Source organism: Fringilla coelebs, assembly GCF_963513975.1.
Source record: "Fringilla coelebs genome assembly, chromosome: 7".
NCBI classification, from domain to species: domain Eukaryota; kingdom Metazoa; phylum Chordata; class Aves; order Passeriformes; family Fringillidae; genus Fringilla; species Fringilla coelebs.
Genome location: NC_140035.1, coordinates 549687 through 569601, shown reverse-complemented (window position 1 = coordinate 569601; position 19915 = coordinate 549687). Strand labels below are relative to the sequence as shown.

The 19915-nt window shown below is 60.6% G+C and overlaps 2 protein-coding genes across 2 annotated transcripts; one reads left to right on the top strand and one right to left on the bottom strand.

Moving 5' to 3' along the window:
• Nucleotides 1–211: 211 nt before the first annotated feature.
• On the top strand, nt 212–12185 carry GALNT5 (polypeptide N-acetylgalactosaminyltransferase 5; the record flags this gene model as incomplete). Its single annotated transcript, XM_084209752.1, has 14 exons — nt 212–746; nt 799–1216; nt 1840–2058; nt 5183–5349; nt 6053–6172; nt 6940–7075; nt 7413–7532; nt 7909–8026; nt 8202–8522; nt 9610–9690; nt 10172–10333; nt 11135–11153; nt 11746–11876; nt 12039–12185. 14 exons carry the CDS (start codon nt 212–214, stop codon nt 12183–12185), a joined length of 2694 nt encoding a protein of 897 aa, XP_084065878.1.
• A 4143-nt stretch (nt 12186–16328) lies between these two features.
• Nucleotides 16329–19065, bottom strand: ERMN (ermin; the record flags this gene model as incomplete). Its single annotated transcript, XM_084209113.1, has 3 exons — nt 16329–16753; nt 18429–18515; nt 18819–19065. The coding sequence occupies 3 exons, from the start codon at nt 19063–19065 to the stop codon at nt 16329–16331; spliced, it is 759 nt and encodes a 252-aa protein (XP_084065239.1).
• Between the last annotated feature and the right edge of the window lie 850 nt (nt 19066–19915).

Below are 19915 nucleotides of genomic sequence, written 5' to 3'. Positions count from 1 at the left end.
TCCCCCAGGCACAGCCCCGCTCCTCCCGGGATGTTCCGCCGGGGCCGGGCGGATCCCCGGCTCGGGTTCCAGCGCGGGCGGGTCCCGGCGCGGGTTGGGGCGGGTCAGCCGCGTCCCGGCCCCATCCCCGGCCCCATCCCCGGCCCATCCCCATCGCCGGTCCCGGCCCGCCTCCCGCCCCGCTGGCCCGGCGGCTCCGCGCCCGCCCGGGATGAGCGGGCTGCGGCGGCTGTTCCGCGGCAGCGGGCGGGCCCTGGCCTTCGTGTTCGCCGCCTCGGTGGCCTGGCTGCTGCTCGACATGGCCGCGCTCCGCCTCTCGCTCGGCGAGGCGGGCGGGCGGCTGCTGCGGGAGGCGGCGGGGCGCGGGCCGGGGCCGGGGATGGGGATGGGGCCGGGGATAGGGTTGGGGCTGGGGCGGGCGCGGCCCCGGCGGGGCCCCGGGGCACCGGCGAAGGCAGCGGAGGAGCCGGGAGCAGCCCCCGGGGGCCCGGGGCCATCGCCGCCGCCCCGCCGGCCCCCGAGCCCCGGCGGCGGGACGGGCACGGCGCTCCCCGGAGCCCCCGGGAGCGAGCAGCGCCCCTCCGACACGGCAGCCCGGGATGCCGGCACCGCAGCCCAGCCTGGAGCAGAGGAGACCAACACGGGACGCGGAGAAACTCCCTCCGAAACTCGCTTCATCCTCAGTAGCAAAGGGGGGATGAATCTCGCCAGCCCCGCAGCCCCGCGCCGTGGGCCCCACTCTGCGGGCAACGCCACAGGGAGACGTGGAAAGCACAAAGAGCTTGCTGACAAGAGCAGTGACGGTGCCCACGCTGCGACTGCCACTGCTGGGGCCACTGCCGGGGGTGGCCGGAGCCGGACGCTGCGTACGACACCAGGAGCAGCTCCTGGAGCGGCTGGCACTGGCCGGGATGGGCAGGAGCAGAGAGGAGCAGCTCCTGGAGCGGCTGGGACTGGCCGGGATGGGCAGGAGCAGAGAGGAGCAGCTCCTGGAGCGGCTGGGACTGGCCAGGATGGGCAGGAGCAGAGAGGAGCAGCTCCTGGAGCGGCTGGGACTGGCCGGGATGGGCAGGAGCAAGGGGGAGCAGCTCCTGGAGCAGGTGGCACTGGCCGGGATGGGCAGGAGCAAGGGGGAGCAGCTCCTGGAGCGGCTGGGACTGACCAGGATGGGCAGGAGCAAGAGGGAGCAGCTCCTGGAGCAGCTGGCAATGGCCGGGTTGGGCAGGAGCAAGGGGCAGCAGCTCCTGGAGCAGGTGGCACTGGCCGGGATGGGCAGGAGCAGAGAGGAGCAGCTCCTGGAGTGGCTGGCACTGGCCGGGATGGGCAGGAGCAGAGAGGAGCAGCTCCTGGAGTGGCTGGCACTGGCCAGGATGGGCAGGAGCAAGGGGGAGCAGCTCCTGAAGCAGCTGGCACTGGCCGGGATGGGCAGGAGCAGAGAGGAGCAGCTCCTGGAGCAGGTGGCACTGGCCGGGATGGGCAGGAGCAAGGGGCAGCAGCTCCTGGAGCGGCTGGCACTGGCCAGGATGGGCAGGAGCAGAGAGGAGCAGCTCCTGGAGCAGGTGGCACTGGCCGGGATGGGCAGGAGCAAGGGGGAGCAGCTCCTGGAGCAGGTGGCACTGGCCGGGATGGGCAGGAGCAGGTGGCAGCAGCTCCTGGAGCAGCTGGGACTGGCCGGGACGGGCAGGAGCAGAGAGGAGCAGCTCCTGGAGCAGGTGGCACTGGCCGGGATGGGCAGGAGCAAGGGGGAGCAGCTCCTGGAGCAGGTGGCACTGGCCGGGATGGGCAGGAGCAGGTGGCAGCAGCTCCTGGAGCAGGTGGCACTGGCCAGGACAGGCAGGAACAAGCAGGGAGCAGCCTGGGGATGCACAGAGTCCTGTCCATGGATGCAACGCTCGCCCCGAGAGACCCCCGAGCTCCCGGCCAGTTTGGACACCCTGTTGCTGTCCCTGAGGATAAACAAGAAGAAGCAAAAAGCAGATGGAAAGAAGGAAACTTCAATGTCTACCTCAGCGATCTGATCCCTGTGGACCGAGCCATCGCAGACACCAGGCCTGCCGGGTAAGATCTGCTCCCCTGGCACAAAGCCCCGTGCTGCACCCTGGGCATGGCTCCGTGGCTCTGGGCAGGGCTGCTGGGGGCACACCGAGCTCTCCGCTTCAGCCGTGCTACCTGTCAGATGGCTTTTGCCCGTCCAGCTCAGAGCAGCCTGCTGGTAAACATAAAACTGGGGAAAGTTTGCAGGTTGTAACCCACTGAGCCCAGCTGCCCAAGGGGGCCAGGACAGCCAGCACAGGTGATGGGCTCAGGCCTCTCTGTGCCTTGGGACAGTGTACCTGGTGGGTCAGGTGCAGCCCTGGTTACCTGGTGGGTCAGGTGCAGCCCTGGTTACCTGGTGTGTCAGGCGCAGCTCTGGTTATCTGGTGGGTCAGGTGCAGCCCTGGTTACCTGGTGGGTCATGTGCAGCTCTGGTTACCTGGTGGGTCAGGTGCAGCCCTGGTTACCTGGTGGGTCATGTGCAGCTCTGGTTACCTGGTGGGTCAGGTGCAGCCCTGGTTACCTGGTGGGTCAGGTGCAGCTCTGGTTACCTGGTGGGTCATGTGCAGCCCTGGTTACCTGGTGGGTCAGGCACAGCCCTGGTTACCTGGTGGGTCATGTGCAGCCCTGGTTACCTGGTGTGTCATGTGCAGCCCTGGTTACCTGGTGGGTCATGTGCAGCCCTGGTTACCTGGTGTGTCATGTGCAGCCCTGGTTACCTGGTGGGTCAGGTGCAGCCCTGGTTACCTGGTGGGTCATGTGCAGCCCTGGTTACCTGGTGTGTCAGGCGCAGCCCTGGTTACCTGGTGGGTCAGATGCAGCTCTGGTTACCTGGTGGGTCAGGCGCAGCCCTGGTTACCTGGTGGGTCAGGTGCAGCTCTGAGCTGTCAGAATTCGTGTGTTGGTTCCCGTGGGTGTGTGAGGGCAGCAGGAGCCCCACTGCCCAGAGGGGCTCTCACACCTCAGGCTGCCATGGCCCTTCCCTCGAGGAAGGGACACCAGCCCGCCCGGCCAGGGACCTGCTGTGGCTGCACAGAGCCTGCAGGAGAGGCTGAGTGCTGGCACCATCCAGCAGCACAGCCTGGAGAGGCAGTCTGGGGGCACGTGCAGGGAGGGATGCAGAGTCTGGCTTTGGAGCAGTGTCACACAGTCACAGCTGTCACCTGAGATGTGTAACTGACCCTGCACTCCGAGAGAGCCGCTCCCTGCCGGCAGAGGAGAGCAGGACCAGGCCAGGGCAGTGCCTCACTGGCAGAAGGACAGGAGGCTGGGCAGCCCCGTCCCGAGCTGCCAGGAGAGCTCGGCAGTGCTGGCTTGATGCTGGACTTGATGGCCTTAAAGCTCTTTTTCCACCTAAGCCATTCTGTAGTTGTGACAGCTGCAGGGAGGGAGGGAAGGACGGTGCCAGCTCAGGTGAGTGCCAGGTTCCTCTCTTGCTCTCAGCCCTTCCTACAAACACCTCTGAGCCCCTGGGCAGGTGAGAGACCTGCCCCGTGCAGAGACCTGCCCATGTCACAGACCGTGGGTACGGTGGGCTGGGAATTGTGCCACGATTGTCCCCCGTGCCACGGCACCGCGCAGACATCGCCGCCGTGCCCGTGCCGCTGCCTGAGGCGAGACCTGCCCGGCAAGAATGGAGCAGGGACGGGAGACAGCTGGGGCTGCTTCCTGATGCCACCTGCAGCAGCCACCTGCGCAGGGGACCCGCGCCGCGGTGGCACGAAGCCAGCCCCGGCTGGGTCCGGACAGCCGAGCCCGGAGCTGCAGAGCAGGAAGCGCCTCCGGCAGGGACGCACCTGGCCGGGAGGAGACGCTTTGCTGTCCCGGGGAACTCCTTGGCCAAACAGGGATGTGAGCTGCTGCCTCGGGGCGCGGAGCTGCCCTGGGCACCCTGGTTCTGGCAGGAGCCTGTGCGGGCTCTGTCCCCAGCCCGCTGGCACAACCAGGTTGTAAGGGCCAGCTCGGGGAAGGGGCTGGTGGCAGCTCTTGGCAGCCAACAATTATTTTTTAGGTGTATTTCAGTCTGTCCCAATTTAGACTCCAGTTCCTGTTGTGGCTCTGCCCGGAGTACTGCCCTGGAGGCTGAAATCTGGCCAATCCGTGCCTCTCTGTGGTCAGTGCTCGCTGCTTTTGGGGCTTTGCTGGCAGTGCTGTGCTCATGGTGCTGTGTCCCTGCAGCTGGGGTGGGGGACAGGCCCTGAGGAGGAGTGCGGGGGCAGGAGGCTCGTGGGGAGCATTCCATGCAGAGCTTGGACCAGGAGTCCTGGGGCTGAGAGAGAAAGGGAAGAGAAGGCTCCAGGGAGACCTTAAAGCCCCTTCCAGTGCATGAGGGCTCCAAGGGAGATGAAGAGGGACCTCGGGTAAGGGTCTGGAGTGCCAGGACAAGGAGCAGTGGTTTCCCACTGCCAGGGGGCAGGGGTACATGAGATATTGGGAGAGAATTCTTCCCTGTGAGGGTGGGGAGGGCCTGGCACAGGGTGCCCAGAGCAGCTGTGACTGCCTGTCCCTGGAAGTTTGAGGCCAGGCTAGATGGGGTTCTGAGCAACCTAGTTTACTGGAGGGTGTTCCTGCCATGGGAGCCGTTGGAAGGAGATGGGCTTTGAGGTCCCTTCCAACCCAAACCATTCCAGGATTCTATGGTGGAGGACAAAGGGGGCATGTCCCGGTTGTGCTCACCAGCTGCCTAGCAAGGAGAGGTAGGACTGGATCCAAAATGGACTTTTTGATGTTTTCTGCCCACTGACCTCCCTGAGACAGAAAGACACATCTCAAGGATTGTGAGACAGAGTAATTCTGGGGTGAATTTCACTTAGCCAGAGCACTTCTCAGTAACTGCAAAGCCCAGAAATACTTCCAAATTTCCTTCAGAAGCGTTCCTGTCAGAACAAGTGAGTCCATCCTGTCCCATGGAGCTGCCCATGAGAGGGGCCCTGGGGCAGTGTGTGGGACTCCCCCTCACCCTCTGTTCCCCTCCAAGCACTGCAGGGCTTTCCCTCCATATGTCATGCGGGGCATTTCCCCCTTCCCTGGGCATTTCCCCCTTCCCCGGGCATTTCCCCTTCCCCGGGCATTTTCCCGGGAACCCCAAGCCTGCAGATTTCCAGGAGTGTGCCTGGCCATCAGCTGTGGGCCCGTGTTGCTGTTGCAGGTGCTCTGAGCAGCAGGTGCACGACGACCTGCCCACCACCAGCGTCATCATGTGCTTTGTGGACGAGGTGTGGTCGGCCCTGCTGCGCTCCGTGCACAGCGTCCTCAGCCGCTCCCCCCCGCACCTCCTGGAGGAGATCATCCTGGTGGATGACTGCAGCACCAAGGGTAGGGCAATCTTCTGCTGCCTTGATGAAACTAATATAACAGAGGGCAAAATGCAATTTGTCCTCTGTAATTCAATTCTAAGTAGGAGAGAAATCACATTTTCTCCTTCCGCTGTATTGAAGCGCATCCCTGGCCTGCTCTGGGGCTGAGGGTGATCAGAGGGCAGGGGGGTGCTGGGGCTGGCTCTGGGGGATGAAGGCAGAGGCTGCTGGAGGCTCCAGGAGCACCGGGGAGCTCATCCTGCCCAGCCCATTTGTCTCTGGGGCGTGCTGCAATCAGATGCTCCCAGCCCTCAGTGTGCAGCCCCCAGGCAGGCTCGCTGTGCCCCCAGTGCAGGGGACACGCTCTGGGCTGGCTCAGAGGGCAGGGAGCAGCAGTGGGAGCAGTGCTGAGCCAGGATCTGTGCTGCACAGGGCCTTTTTTCGCCATTCCAGCTGGCACCCAGCCCCTGCAGCGTGATGCTTCCACTCTCTGCTGGGTTCAGCCCTCCAAATTCGAGGAGTGGTGCAGTTTGCCCACCGCTGGTTCTCCAGGAGAGCGCTGTCTCAGATGGCTCAGAGCTCACAGCACGGGCACGAGGAGCCGTGCCCAGCAGTTCACAGCCCAGACCTGAGCGCCTGGCACGCCCAGGAAGATCTGGCTGTGGATTTCCAGGGTGTCAGAGGGCGGCAGGGGCTGAGGCAGGTCGCTGTCCCCTCTGCAGAGTACCTGAAGGAGCAGCTGGACGCGTACATGTCGCGCTTCCCCAAGGTGAAGGTGCTGCGCCTCCAGGAGAGGCACGGTCTGATCCGGGCCAGGCTGGTGGGAGCCCAGGTGGCCACAGGTAGGACAGGAGCACGGGATGGGCCAGGCCTTGGGGACACAACCCAAGCTGCACGAGGGATTGGCACTTGTGACGGCACCACTGGAGCCTGTAGGATTTGCAGGGGAACAAGGAGGGCAGGATGGAGGCGAGTGTGTGTGTGTGTGGGGGGAATCCAGGGTGGATGGGGCAGCTCCAGGGCTGCCAGAGCTCCCAGCAGGGGTGGGGGCTCTGCTCCTCCTCCAGCCCCACGCTCAACAATGCCAGGGAAAAGACTTTAATTCAGACAGGAGTCTTACATTCCTAGTTTAGGGCTTAATGCTTAGTGTAGGGGCTCAGAGGGATCACCAGAGCTCTTCTCTGCCGTCAACAAGATGCTGAGGGGAAACTGGGATTAAAGGGAAAACAAGAAAACCCAATTGGAGCCATCAAACCCCAAAAAATTTCTGGTCTAACAAGCTTTAGGGGACTCCAGAGGTGCTGCCCCCCCACTCCAGCACGGCCTTTGTCCCTCCCAGTGCACCAAGGGTGTCCTTTTGCCCCCAGACACCAAGGGTGTCTCCGGCCCCAGATCCACCACCTGCCCTACCGGGCTGTGTCAGCCCCAAAATGGCCATTTCTGTCAGGAGCTGCCCTGCCAGGCAGGGAGAGAACATTGGCTGTGGCTGGGCAGGTGTGGGGAGCCAAGGAGGGCCTGGCACAGGCAGCAGCGCCCCGAGCCCACAGGGAGCTGCCCAGCAGGGCAGGGTTGGAGTGCCCGAGGCTGAGCCTGCCCTGCTGCGCCCCAGGCACCGTGCTGACCTTCCTGGACTCGCACGTGGAGTGCAACGTGGGCTGGCTGGAGCCGCTGCTGGAGCGCGTCCGCCTGCGCCGCACCAAGGTGGCCTGCCCCGTCATCGAGGTCATCAGTGACAAGGACATGAGGTGAGGCAGCCCGGCCCTGCAGTGCCAGCACAGCCTGGCACCGCCAGGGTCCATTGCAGGCCGTGCAGCCGTGACTGCAGAGCCCTCACAGCCTCCAGAGCTTCCCACGGGGCACACGGAGCATCGCTGGAAATTAACAGCAGCTGTGCATGTGGCCCGTGTTTGTCACACACCTCTTTGCTTTCTCACAACTTTTAGTACATGAAGAGGATTCCTGATGAAATTTGTTAAAATCCTGGTTTAATTACCCACAGATATTCATCTTCTCTCATTAGGGGTGACATTTCAATCAGGAATGTGACTCAGAATTAGTCAGCCCAATCTTTCCTCTGTCTAGTTACATGACCGTGGACAACTTCCAACGTGGGATTTTTACTTGGCCAATGAATTTTGGATGGAGGCAGATTCCACAAGAGGTCATTGAGAAAAATAAGATCAAGGAGACTGATATAATAAGGTAAATAAAAGAGATGCGAGAGCTTTGCAAACCAGCCTGTTCCTTTGGTAATAATTTAGCAGCAGAGGCTCCTTTGAGGACAAATGATGTTATTTTGTGGCCAAGTATTGTTCCTGTGCTTTCCAGGACAGGTGAGGCACAGGCAATCCCCCCAGCAGGCATGGCCAAAGCCCAGGAAGCCTTTCTCCCCATGCATGGCACTGCTGGCGTGTCAGCCAGGAGAACATTTCACTGCCTCTCTTGGCAGAGCCTTTCTTTCTTCACCGCCTTTCTTTCACTGCTTTTCTTGCCCTTCCCTGCCCCATTACAGCTTTCAGGCCAGGTAAAGCCACTCAGATGCCCTGTCACAGCCTCTGTGTGGCCTCTCTGTTCCCAGGTGCCCCGTCATGGCAGGTGGCCTGTTCTCCATCGATAAGAAGTATTTCTCTGAGTTGGGGATGTACGACCCAGGACTGGATGTCTGGGGAGGGGAAAATATGGAGATTTCATTCAAGGTAGGTGCCTGTCACACAGCTGTACCCCTGCCAGCCGGGGTGGGTGATGGGGCTCAGGCAGGGGCTCCCCAGGGACAGCCCCATCCCCATGGCCACCCGAGCTTCTGCCTCTCTTGGCTTGCACAAGGCAGTGCCCACCCTCAGCCGGTGTCTGTCAGCGACCTCTGTCCCTCAGGTCTGGATGTGTGGAGGAGAGATCGAGATAGTCCCGTGCTCCAGAGTCGGGCATATTTTCAGGAATGACAATCCCTATTCCTTCCCAAAAGACCGGGTGAGGACGGTGGAGAGGAACCTGGCGCGGGTGGCCGAGGTGTGGCTGGACGAGTACAAGGAGCTCTTCTACGGCCACGCCTACCACCTGCTGCACGCCGTGGACGTGGGCGACCTGAGCCCGCAGGTCCAGCTGCGGCAGCAGCTCCGCTGCAAAACCTTCCACTGGTACCTGCAGAACGTGTACCCCGACCTGGAGGCTCCCCTGGTCAAAGCCAGTGGGCTGGTAGGTCGCCAGGGGCTGCTCCCAGGGGCTGGCCGTGCCCTGGGCTGCGCAGCTCCCGGGCAGCTTTTGGGGTGCTCCATATGGCACAGAGGTCTGCGCTCCTGAGCATTTTTATAAACAGATAGGTCACAGACAGAAGGGATTCCCTGTAGAGGGCTGGCTGGGTGTTTGGATGGCCGAGCCAGGCACACGGCCGTGCCGGGGCCGGCTGTGCCCAGGGCTGGATGTGCCCGGGGTGAGAAACCAGTCCGTGCTGGGAGTGCTGCTGGAAGGGGCTGGGGTGGGTGAGAAACCCCCCCCGTGCTGGAAGGGGCTGGGGTGGGTGAGAAACCCCCCCGTGCTGGGAGTGCCGCTGGAAGGGGGCTGGGGGAAACCAGCCTCACCCCCTGCCCTGGCTGGGGGGCTGCAGTGCGGTGCGGGGTCTGTAGGAGCAGGGTCTGTAGGGTCGGGCTCTGTAGGAGGGGGGTCTGTAGGGTCGGGGTCTGTAGGGTCGGGTTCTGTAGGTGCAGGGTCTGTAGGGTCGGGCTCTGTAGGAGCGGGGTCTGTAGGGTCGGGCTCTGTAGGATCGGCTCTGTAGGAGCGGGGTCTGTAGCACGGCTCCGCCGCCAGCAGAGCGCAGCAGCCGCTCGCGTTCCCGGCGCTGCGGGGCCGGGAGAAGGGACCGGCACCGCTCCGGGCACGGAACCTGCGCCTCGCCGGGGGCAGTGGGCAGAGAGCACTTTAAAGTTCTTTTGGGTTCAATGCTGCCGGCACAGACCTCTTGCTTGGCTCCTGGTGAGAGAAACCGGGTCAGGCTCCCCTTCTCCTCCACCACAGAATTCCAGAATGGTTTGGGTGGAAAGGGACCTTAAAGCTCACGCCATAAAGCTTATTCCATCCCCTGCCATGGGCGGGACACCTTTCACTCGACCACGGTACTCCAAGCCCTGTCCAGCCTGGACTGGAGCACTCTTTTCTGCCTCCCTCAGTTACGTGGACGGTGTTAATTAGAGTGTCCCGTGAGCCCAGCCGGTTCAGTGCAGTGTAGCATCCTCTCCCCCGTCCTGGGAACTTCTGTCTAAATCCGCATTTTGTTGCTGTTTCCCAGCTCGTTAACGTGGCCCTGGCGGGGTGCATCGCTGTGGAGGGCACCACCCTGGCGTTTGAGGAGTGTGATGCTAACAACACGGTAAGGACAGCCCGCAGGCGCCCCGGGTGTGCCACCCTGCCTGTGGCACCTGGCACGGAGCTCCTGTCCCCTCCCCGGGGGCTAACACAGCCCTTCCCACATGGCCAGGCCGTGCCTGGGAGCAGCCAGGGGCAGGAACAGCCTGTGGCAAGCAACAGTGTCAGAAACAACAAATTCAGCTGGTTAGGAAAGTTTGATAAAGCTGAGAATTTGCACATGAAAACAGAGAAAGATTTAAATAGCAGCCTGTGATGTGAGTGCAGCTGCTGGACATCCAGCTGTGCCTCACAGCCCTTTCAGTGCCTAGGCTCTGAGAGGGCCAGAGAAGGACCCAGAGTGCCAGGACACAGGGAGTGACTCCCACTGCCAGGGGGCAGGGATGGATGGGAGATTGGGAATTGGGAATTCCTGGCTGGGAGGGGGGGCAGGCCCTGGCACGGGTGCCCACTGGGGCCGTGTCCCCTCTGCTCTCTGCCCACAGAACCAGAAGTTCAACTACACGTGGCTGAGGCTGATCCAGCACGGAGAGCTCTGCCTGGCCCCGGCGGGCGTGCTGGGCGCCGTGGGGCTGCGCCAGTGCCAGGGCAGGAGCCGCAGCCTGGCCTGGCTCCACGGGTCACTGGCCACTGTCCGGCCGGGGCTGGTGAGTGATGCTGTGGCTCCATCCTCCGGGTGGTGGCAGGAGGGGTCGGGGTGGCCCCTGCCCAGCCAGCGGGGTCAGGGTGCCAGGAGAGCGCTGGCAGGGGCACAGCCCAGCGCGGGGGCACCCACCCTCGGCTGCCCGCTTTGCCAAGGCCACCTGTCCCCTAGAGATGGGCTGGCGCCCAGGGCCCCCATCCCTCGTGTCCCTCTGCCAGGGCTTGTGTCTGTCCCGGTGCCGAGCTCCCGACACGGCTGCCGGGCTGGGGGCGCTGGGGAACCTGCAGACAGCCGCAGCAGCAGCAGCAAAACAGCCAAAACAGCCTGGTTTTACACAGAAAGCATCAATAGCACTTAAAGGGAGATGAGTCAGCATCGATTGGCTCTCAGCTCACAGGGGTTTTTAAAGACAGCACTTATGGAAAGGAGAAGAATGGATACTTACACTAATTGCCTGCACTGCACAAAGAGTCATGGCTCTACCTCTGTCAGCCTGGTGCAAGTAGTTGTCCAAAATGCTCTGAAATGGCATAGTCTATTGTTGAGAAAAAAACACTCTTCACTTAAGAAAGAAAAAATGCAGCATTCAATAGACAGACAATTTCCTGTTGCCCTTTGGTTTTTCCAGCCTAAAGTGTTTAATGCCAGAATGCCACAGGCTCACGTTGGGTGTTTAGGGAAAAATACAGGAAAATTTTTATCCACTTACTGAAAATTGTGAAATTGTCATTTCACTTTGTGAAAAATAGTCAGAAATGCCCAGGGAGCTGTATGGGGCACGGGCAGGTCTTGTCTCCTGTCGCAGCCTGATTTCTCAGCTGAGGGTGAGATGGATTTGGTGCTGCTCTCTTACTGGTGCCAACAACAGGAGTCTGAGGAGAGCTCAGTGGCTGCTGCCTGAAGGAGTTGCAGTGCTCTGCCCTCTCCTGACATCAGGCATTGTGTTGTCCAAGGATGTGAAGTGCAGTTCCTGTCTGCACAAAGGTGCAGCTTCTGCCCAGGCCCCCCTGCACATGTCACACCAGGAGTGTCTCACCTCGGGGTCACTGAGCTGCTCCTGGGGACCCCTGCAGTGCCAGGAGTGGCACAGAAATGTCCCTCGCCTGTGGCAGCACCTGCAGCATCTCCTGGCTGGCCTCAGGGGTTAGAGAGGTTAATCCAAGCAGATGTGAGAAGCAGAAGGATGGAGGCCACTCAGACTCTTTGTTCTTTCCCTGCCCCAGCACCTGGGCTCCAAGGCTGAGTTACCTGACATCCTTGTCAGTGCAGTGACTGTGCCAGGTTCACCAGCCCCAGGCTAAACACAGAAATCATCTCCTGCTGCACATTCCCTGTGGAGCAGATCCCACCCGAGGGACTTCCTCCCCATGGCAATTGCCACACAGACAGTGAGAGAGCTCATCTCTCTGTTCCCAGCCAAGCAAGGTCCAAGAGAGGACTGGACAGGTGTGGTGGGACTGGACAGGTGGGGTGTGACCCCGGCTCAGCAGCAGCTGCAGGCTTGGATCCCGAGCCAAAGTCCCTGTAAGTCAGCAGGGATATCTCAGGTATTAGGGAGGAGCCAAAAAAGGGCACACTGTGAGGAGCTGGGCTTTCTCAGAGGGAAAGAAAAGCTGCTGCTGCTGCTGCTGCTGCAGGAGCCCTAAAGCCCAAACCCCCCTGAGCTGAGCCCCCCGGCCGGCCCCCTGAGCCCCCTCTGTGTCCCGCAGAGCGCCCACCTCGTCTCGCAGCACCAGCGCCTCCCGCAGCCGGCGTGCCTGGAGGCGGATCCCTCCTTCAGAGCCCTGCGGGTGCGGGGCTGCGACGCCAGGAACCCGCACCAGAAGTGGCAGTTCAGCAGGTACCACGCGGACTGAGGGCAGCCCGGCTGCACGGGACTGCCCCGGTGTCCCTGCGGCTCAGGGGACATCGGTGTGGCTGACCAAGGGGGAAGTGCATTTCCAGTGGGAACTGGAGTGTGAGATGTGAGACCTGCCCGTGGAGGGATCCCAACGTGACCCAGAGCAGCACGTCTGAACAGAGCGGCACCATGTTCCCTCTCTGCAGGAGACTTTAGGAAAAACTCCTTTTCTGTATTATTAAATGGAAATATTTTTGAAGTCCCCATCGTACTGTGAGCAAACATGCCTCAGCTCCCTCTGACAGCAGCATAAGCTACAGAAATACTTCCGGGGCCCTCTAAGTCTGTATCAGCAAATTGGGCTGCTCATTCCTCTACAGAAACTGGAATTTTGTTGACCAATGCATCAAAAAATGCAGCACCATGTCCACACCGGACCCGGCTGCAGGATCCCTCCCTGTGGGACGTGTTTGTGACAGGTGAGGATCAGGGATCCGTGAGGAATCACTTGCACATCAGTGAAGCCCACATTTTATGGTGGGAGGTGGATGGGGTCAGTCCCACCCAGGGGCTGCAGGAGAGGCCTGGAGCAGCCCTTCCCTGTGCTGGGGACAGCAAGGACACACACGCTTTGTTTGGTGGCAAGAGGAGCTGCAGGAGTAGGGAACCAGAGGTTTATCCTGCTCCTTTACAGAGGCACACTCCAGGGGCCAGCCTGGAGCCTCCTCCTCCCAGGGCAGCCAGGCTGTCCCACCTGGGGCTGCCAGGACCCCAGCCCTGTCCCCGAGCCCCTGTGGCTTCCTGGGGCTCTCCAGGAGCCCTGCTGCTCTCCTCAGCCCAGGCTGCAGGGCACAGCCAGGCTCTGCACACCAAACTCCCTCTGGACTCCCTGTCACGGGCAGGTGTTGGCTGTACTGTGAAGTTCTTCACTCCAAAATCCAGCACCAGGCATCGATGGGACGGATCTGATGGGAGAATGAATTCTGTGTGCCCAGGCTGTGAGATCCAGAGTCTGTAGCACCAGGCAGGGTTTCCAGCCCTGCTCCCACTGGGAATTCCTGCTGTGGGATGCTGCTCCCCGTGCCCTGCAGGGCCGCAGTGGGAGGCAGGGCTGTCCTCCTGCCCCACTGCCCTATGCTGAACTGAGGGGCTGCTCCAGCCCGAGCGCTTGGGCTGAGCGACGCACCGAGGGCTCTCGGTGGGCACAGCCGAGCCCCAGCCCTGCCTCACACCCCCCCTCCTCTGGCCGTGCAGAGGGCCCCGGCACAGCACTCCTCTGACGTGTGCATCAGCGCTGACAGCATCTGACAGGCTCAGTCTGCCAAAATATTGACTGGCCCAACAGATTTCCCCAGTTGACTCCTATTCCAACTGTCTTCCTGATTTCCTCTCCCTCCCTCAGCGCAGCTAGCCCGCAGTCACCATCAGAAAAATGACACAGACGTTGTTTGGGCAGTCAGCTCGTATCAGGAGCATGAATTTCATCAAATTCTGTTTGCTGACATTCAATCAGTTGTCACGGAGCAGGCAGCAGGCAGTCATATGTCACGGTCACATCCCATCGCCAGCCCTGTCACTCGCACGCCGCTGCCCCGCTCCTGTAAATGCTCACTTCCCTGCTGGATCTTTGCTCAGAGACTGCAGGCTGCCCGGGGGCTGCTGGCAGTGAGCTGGGGCCCTGCTGTTGCTCAGTGCTGAGACCATTCCGAGGGCACCAGTCAGCCCAGTCGTCCAGAAACGAGAGCATTTTTCCGGCAGGCGCGGCCGTGCCGCCGCTCCCGCGCACCCCGGGCTCGGCTCCGGGAGCGGCAGGGCCGGGGAGCACCGGGGGTGGGGAACCCGTCTGTGGGGTGGGGACACCCCTGTGTGGGGAGGGGACACCCGTGTGTGGGGCGGGGACACGAGTCCCTGCTGTCCCCGGTGGTCAATCAACTGTTTTTAAAAAAGGAATAAATGATAGTGGATGGAGCTGCTTCCCCTGAGCGCAGTGTGTTCCATCTGACCAGCCTGGGCCCTCTCTAGGCGCTCCCCCCGAGTTACTGCCCGGCTGAGCCACAGAGCATCGCCCCAGGAGCAGCCCTCAAAGCCCCAATTCCCTGGATTCTGGCCTGTTGGCTCCTCGCTCGGTGCAGGGAAGGGCCACAGCCGAGCTGGTTGCTGCAGCCACAGCTGCTGCAGGTGTCGTGACAACTGTCGCCTGTCACCGACACACTCCACGAGGCTCCGCCTCTTACTCACCTGCCGTCAGCCCGCCCGCGGCGCGGCAGAAACGGAGAAAAGGGATTTTCGGGGGGTGGCTGCCATGGCCTGGCCAGCACCTGCCTCCAAGTGCCTCTGCTGCGAGGGACAGTGTCCCGATCCCCGCGTGTGCCCTGCCCTCGGGGAGCGCAGGCAGCTCCGCTGTCCGACCCTGTGCCCACGGGCACAGCTCCAGCTCCCGTCCTTGCCTGCGAACCCCTGCTGTCCACAGCGCACCCACCGGGCCCAGCCAGCCGGGCAGGGCTCTCCGCCCCCCGAGCATCCCAGCACTTTCGTGTTTTCGCTTTTTTTGCCCAGCAAAGCAGGAGAGGGCGCTGCGGTCCTCGGCTGGGCAAGCGCTGCTCTGCAGGGAAGGCAAAAAAACGAGCCCAAGGTCCTAAAGCCTTGGGGAGCCCTTCCACCGAAAGCTCTGGGAGTGGTCACAGACACTGATGGAACTGGAATGGGTTTGGGTCGGAAGGGACCTTAAAGCCCATCTCGCTGCGTCCCCTGCCATGGCAGGGACACCTCCCCCTGTCCCGGGCCGTGCCAGCCCCGTCCTGCGTGGCCCTGGCCGGAGCACCACGGCCCCGTCCCCAGGAGGCTGCGCCACCCCCGGAGCAGCTGCCGGCAGGAACAGACCCGCTGTATAGGTCGGTACAAGCACAGCTCAGAACTTGCCCAGGCCAAGGAGCAAACAAACAAGTGTGAATGGCACAATGAGGGCTATGTCTGCTGGCACAATGCAGAATTGCCCCGTATTATTTTCACGCTGCCAATAAATAATTGCCTTTATGTAGAACAAGAAAAGTCAAAGCGATATTCAGTGCTGCTGGAGATGTAAAACTAATCCTTTAAAAGGCACTTATGGCTGCAGGAGGGCCTGTATAACTCCTTCCTTACTTTCTCTCCCTTGCCAGCAGTCCTCAGCTTTCCCGGATGCTTTCTGGGATAACAAATGCAAAGCTAAGTCCCAACTCCAGACAAATCTAGAGTAAAACAGTTTAAAAGTATTGACACCACTGCATGGTGCTTACACAAAGGTCTTTCAAAATGGAGAAGGGTAATATCCAGGTGAGACAAAAATAATGGATTAAAACTCACCGGGTTTTGACAAAATAATCTTTAAAATTTTGCACCTCAACTTAGGATGAAAATCAGGACACCCAGGAGAGTCTGACCTGGTGGCACTGGGATAGTAGGTGCTCCTGGTGGTGGCCAGGCTCACCAGCTGCACACAGGCACAGGCAGGCGGGTGCCAGCTGAGCTGCTGCCCCTGGGGCCAGCCCAGAGCCCGGCTGTGCCTCTGCAGGTGGCACTGGTCACCGGTGCCACTGCCCCAAAGCCACCCCAGGCTGGCACCGTGGCCAGCCAGCACCAACAGCAGTGCCCACAGCTGCCCTGGCCTGGTGGCACCTCAGCACAAGCTGGGGACAGGCAGTGCTGGCAGAGGGCAGCTGTCGGGCTCCATCGGGCACAGGACAGACAGACATACTGCAGAACAGAGCGGGGGTGGTCACAGCCATCCCTGTTGGTGCCCCTTGCCCTGGCAGTGACACGGCTGCCACACTGCCAGCTCCTTACAGCACGGCTGGCAGCCTGGGGCAGGCAGAGGGGCCCAGCCAGCTCCAGCCTCCCCTGGCCTGGCCTGCCCTGGTTACAAAGGCAGAGAGGAGAAAGGAGCATAACCCCAACATCCAGTGGGTGTGGACTTAGCAAACTGATTATTTATTTTCCTGCGCTATGGATGCCTCTGCCCCCGTCAAAGCCAAGATGTTAAATTTTCACAGTGTATTATAAATCACGTACAAAAAGAAGAAAAGCAGTGACCTTGTGTCGTGTGAAGAGACACGTTTTTGGGAGAGCAAAATAAAACCAAGCCCAGAGCACAGGCTCGGTGCGTTAAGCACTCCCCCTCAGTTCACAAGTGCATCATGGACTCGAACTCGTCGATGCGCTGTTTGGTGTTTCCTTTACGGATCCTCCGGTAGGAGATTGTGTTGTACCTGGAATAGCTGTGTCTGGAGATGTCGTTCTTCTTCCCCAGGCTGGGCTGTTCCCCCGCCTTCTCCAGCGCGGAGTTGCAGCCGGGGCTGCCCGGGGGCGATGGCTGCTTGCCGCTGTCCCGCTGCTGCAGCCGGGACGCCTCGCTGCTCTCCTTCTTGATCTCGATCACCTGAACCTCGTCCTCCTCGGTGTCCTCCTCCTCCTCCACCTCCTCCTCCTCCTCCGCCTCCAGGGCCGCGTTCCCTCTGGGCTCGGCGCTACCCGGCGGGGTCTCCGGTACCTCCCTGCCGGCCGCCGTGCCCGTCCCCGCCGTGCCCGTCCCCGCCGTGCCACCCGGCCCTGCGCGACACGGGGGACACGGGGGACAAGGCGGCTGCGGCCCCGGGGCACCGGCTCCTGCCCCCGGACTCGCCATGCAGGGTGACACGGGGCCAGGCCGGAGCCCAGCACCGGCGGCGCCCCAACCCCTGGGGACAGCTCCCAAAGCCACCCCCTGTCCCTTGGAACGCCCCCTCCGTACGGCCACCGAGGGAAGGGAAGGGAAGGGAAGGGAAGGGAAGGGAAGGGAAGGGAAGGGAAGGGAAGGGAAGGGAAGGGAAGGGAAGGGAAGGGAAGGGAAGGGAAGGGAAGGGAAGGGAAGGGAAGGGAAGGGAAGGGAAGGGAAGGGAAGGGAAGGGAAGGGAAGGGAAGGGAAGGGAAGGGAAGGGAAGGGAGCCATTCTGCATGCAGTGCCCAGCTGTGCCCCGATGGGACGTGTCCCTCCCGCAAGAGTGGCCACCCCTGCTGCGGTGGCCATCTCCCATTTGCCCTGTTTGGCACGTCTCTGCGGTTAATGATGCTTTAGTGTCGAAACAAATGGTCTATTCAAGGTTTTGCCTGTGGGGTCCAGAGTATTAATTAGACTAAATTGGTTGGGTACTAAAAAGCTGCCTGCAATTTGGAGATAAAGCGCTGTGGTTGCAGGGCGGGTGCACCAGGGGGCCCATGAGAGATCCTTTAATAGGTTTTATTGTGTGCTCCTAAAGCAGCACAGCTGGAATATGGATGTCAGCTCTAAGTGGGAAAGCCTCCACCACTATTCACCTCCTCACAGCCTAGGCAGTTGCTATGAAATATTAATTTGGCCATGACAAATGTTCGGAAATTTTTCCTTTTGTTAATGGAAGCAGGTTTTGCTTGCAGGGCACAGCCCATGGCTCATTTAGAGCCCACTTCCAAGCTCAGGGCAGAGCATCACCAGCAGCTCCCGGTGCAGCCACCCTTGTCCCACCCCTGCCAAAGCCAACGAGACAGGAGGAGCCCGTGGTGGGAGATGAGGAAGGGAATAATGCCTAGAGCCCCCCTTGGAGAGACACGGCTCTTCTCCTCCAGTAACACACCATGAAATGCTCCTCCTTTTGGAGAAGTGGCTGCGGTCTGCCTAGTGAAATACATATGTTCATTTCTGTATATACTCAGTACATTTTTAGCTCATGACCAGGATAGGCAGTGACACCCCTGCAGCCCCACTCACCACAGGAGGTGGCTGAGGCTCCAGCCCTGGCTCCTGCTCATTTCCACCATTTTCACCCAGAAATGAGCAGAGCAAGACCCAGAGACCCAGGAACGGGTGTTTAGGAGAGCTATTTTATGTGGATACCTGGGCATTGCGGGATTCAACACTTGGTGAATCAGGCAGGAAAAGAATTTGGATTTTGTAAGCACCAGCAGCCTCACGAGGTTCTGCTCTGAGCATGGAGCAGATGACAGAGAATGTCCCAGCCCCATGAGGCTGTTGGGGACCTCCTGCCTGAAGACCCCACAATGCTTGGATACCCCATAAGATATGTAAAACTCTGGAAGGAAGATATCAGCTGTAGTTTCTAAGGTGCAGCAACTCACAGGTGAGAAATGAGTCACTGCTCCCTGGAAGAGAAGGGTCTGACCCAATTAAAATGCAATAATAACCGCCTGCATCCATTGTCTCTGTGCTCCACACCAGTGGAACCCCCCATCAGATGGCATTTTGCATTACCTTCCCCTGATGCCTGGCCATTGGTCCCTGCGTCCTGGATATCCGCTGGTCCCTGCTGTGGTGTCCCAGCGTTCTCCTCTCGCTTTTCTTTGGAAACACAAAGCACAAGACATGGGCTGATGGAGCAATTAGTGATGGCTATCAGGTTTTAATGGCTGCAGATCAGCAGGTTTTCAGAGCAGATTTAGAATTGCTTATTTCTTTAGTTATGATTCTTTCATTGCATCCCTCAAATGCGTCCCAGATTCTGAAATACTCCAAGTCACTGTTACAGCTACCACAGATTGGGACTTTTGGCTAACACACAGCACATCCCGTTATTCATCAGGCTATAGATAAATCAGAACTTTTCTCTCCCGACACCTAGAGACAGGCAGCCTCGTACAATACCTTGGCATCGCTTCTCTCCAGCAAAATTCTCAGGAGCGATGTCCTCTGCCAACGAATTTCTATTTTCCTCCGGATTTTCCTTTGCAGGTGAAGTGTCAGGGCTCGTTTCTGCATTTGCATACGGGACTGTCCCAAGAGATTTTGCAATTTCTTCCAGGCCACCGATGACCGGGAGTGGGCCGTCCTCCAGGGGAAGGCTGCCGTTGCAGGCCGGCATGGTGGCAGCTGCGGGCACTTCTTCTGTCATGCTGAGGGCCGTGCCGGGCCGGGCCGGGCCGTGCCCCGCTCCTTCCCCGGGGTGGGGAGCTCCGGGGTCTGGTCCCCTGCGCGAGCGGCCCTGGCGCGTCTCCTGTGCCCAGCCCGTGGCCGCACCATCCGCTGTGCCCGGGGCTTGCCAGCCCAGTCAGCACCTCCCTCGTCCGTTGCATAATTAAATGCACCATTATAATTTACATAAACAAACAATCTGAAGCAAGGAAGCTTTTGTGCTGGCCTGGAGAGCGGGGCTGTGGGCATGTCAGCCCCGCGGGAATAAACAGGAGCTTGTGCTCTGGGCACAATGGCTCTTTGTGTCCCCGCTGGCCACAGGGACAGCCTTTGTTCTGACCCCTAATCCCCGGAGGGTGACCACCTTCCCCAGCGCCTGCCACCTAACCCGCTTAACATTCCCCAGCAGGTTTGCGCCGGGGAACCGCGCCGGGGATGGAGCTCGCCAGGGATGGACCTTGCTGGGGATGGACCTTGCTGGGGATGGAACTCACCAAGGATGGACCTTGCTGGGGATGGGGCTCACCAGGGATGGACCTTGCTGGGGATGGAGCTCATCAGGGATGGAGCTCACCATGGATGACCCTGGCTGCGGATGGAATTTACCAGGGATGAACCTCGCTGTGAATTAATCTTGTCATGGATGGAGCTCACCATGGATGGACCTCGCTGTGGATGGAGCTCACCATGGATGGATCTCACCATGGATGGAGCTCACCATGGATGGAACTCGCCATGGATGGAGCTCACCATGGATGACCCTGGCTGCGGATGGAATTTGCCAGGGATGAACCTCGTTGTGGACGAACCTCACTGTGGTTGAAGCTCGC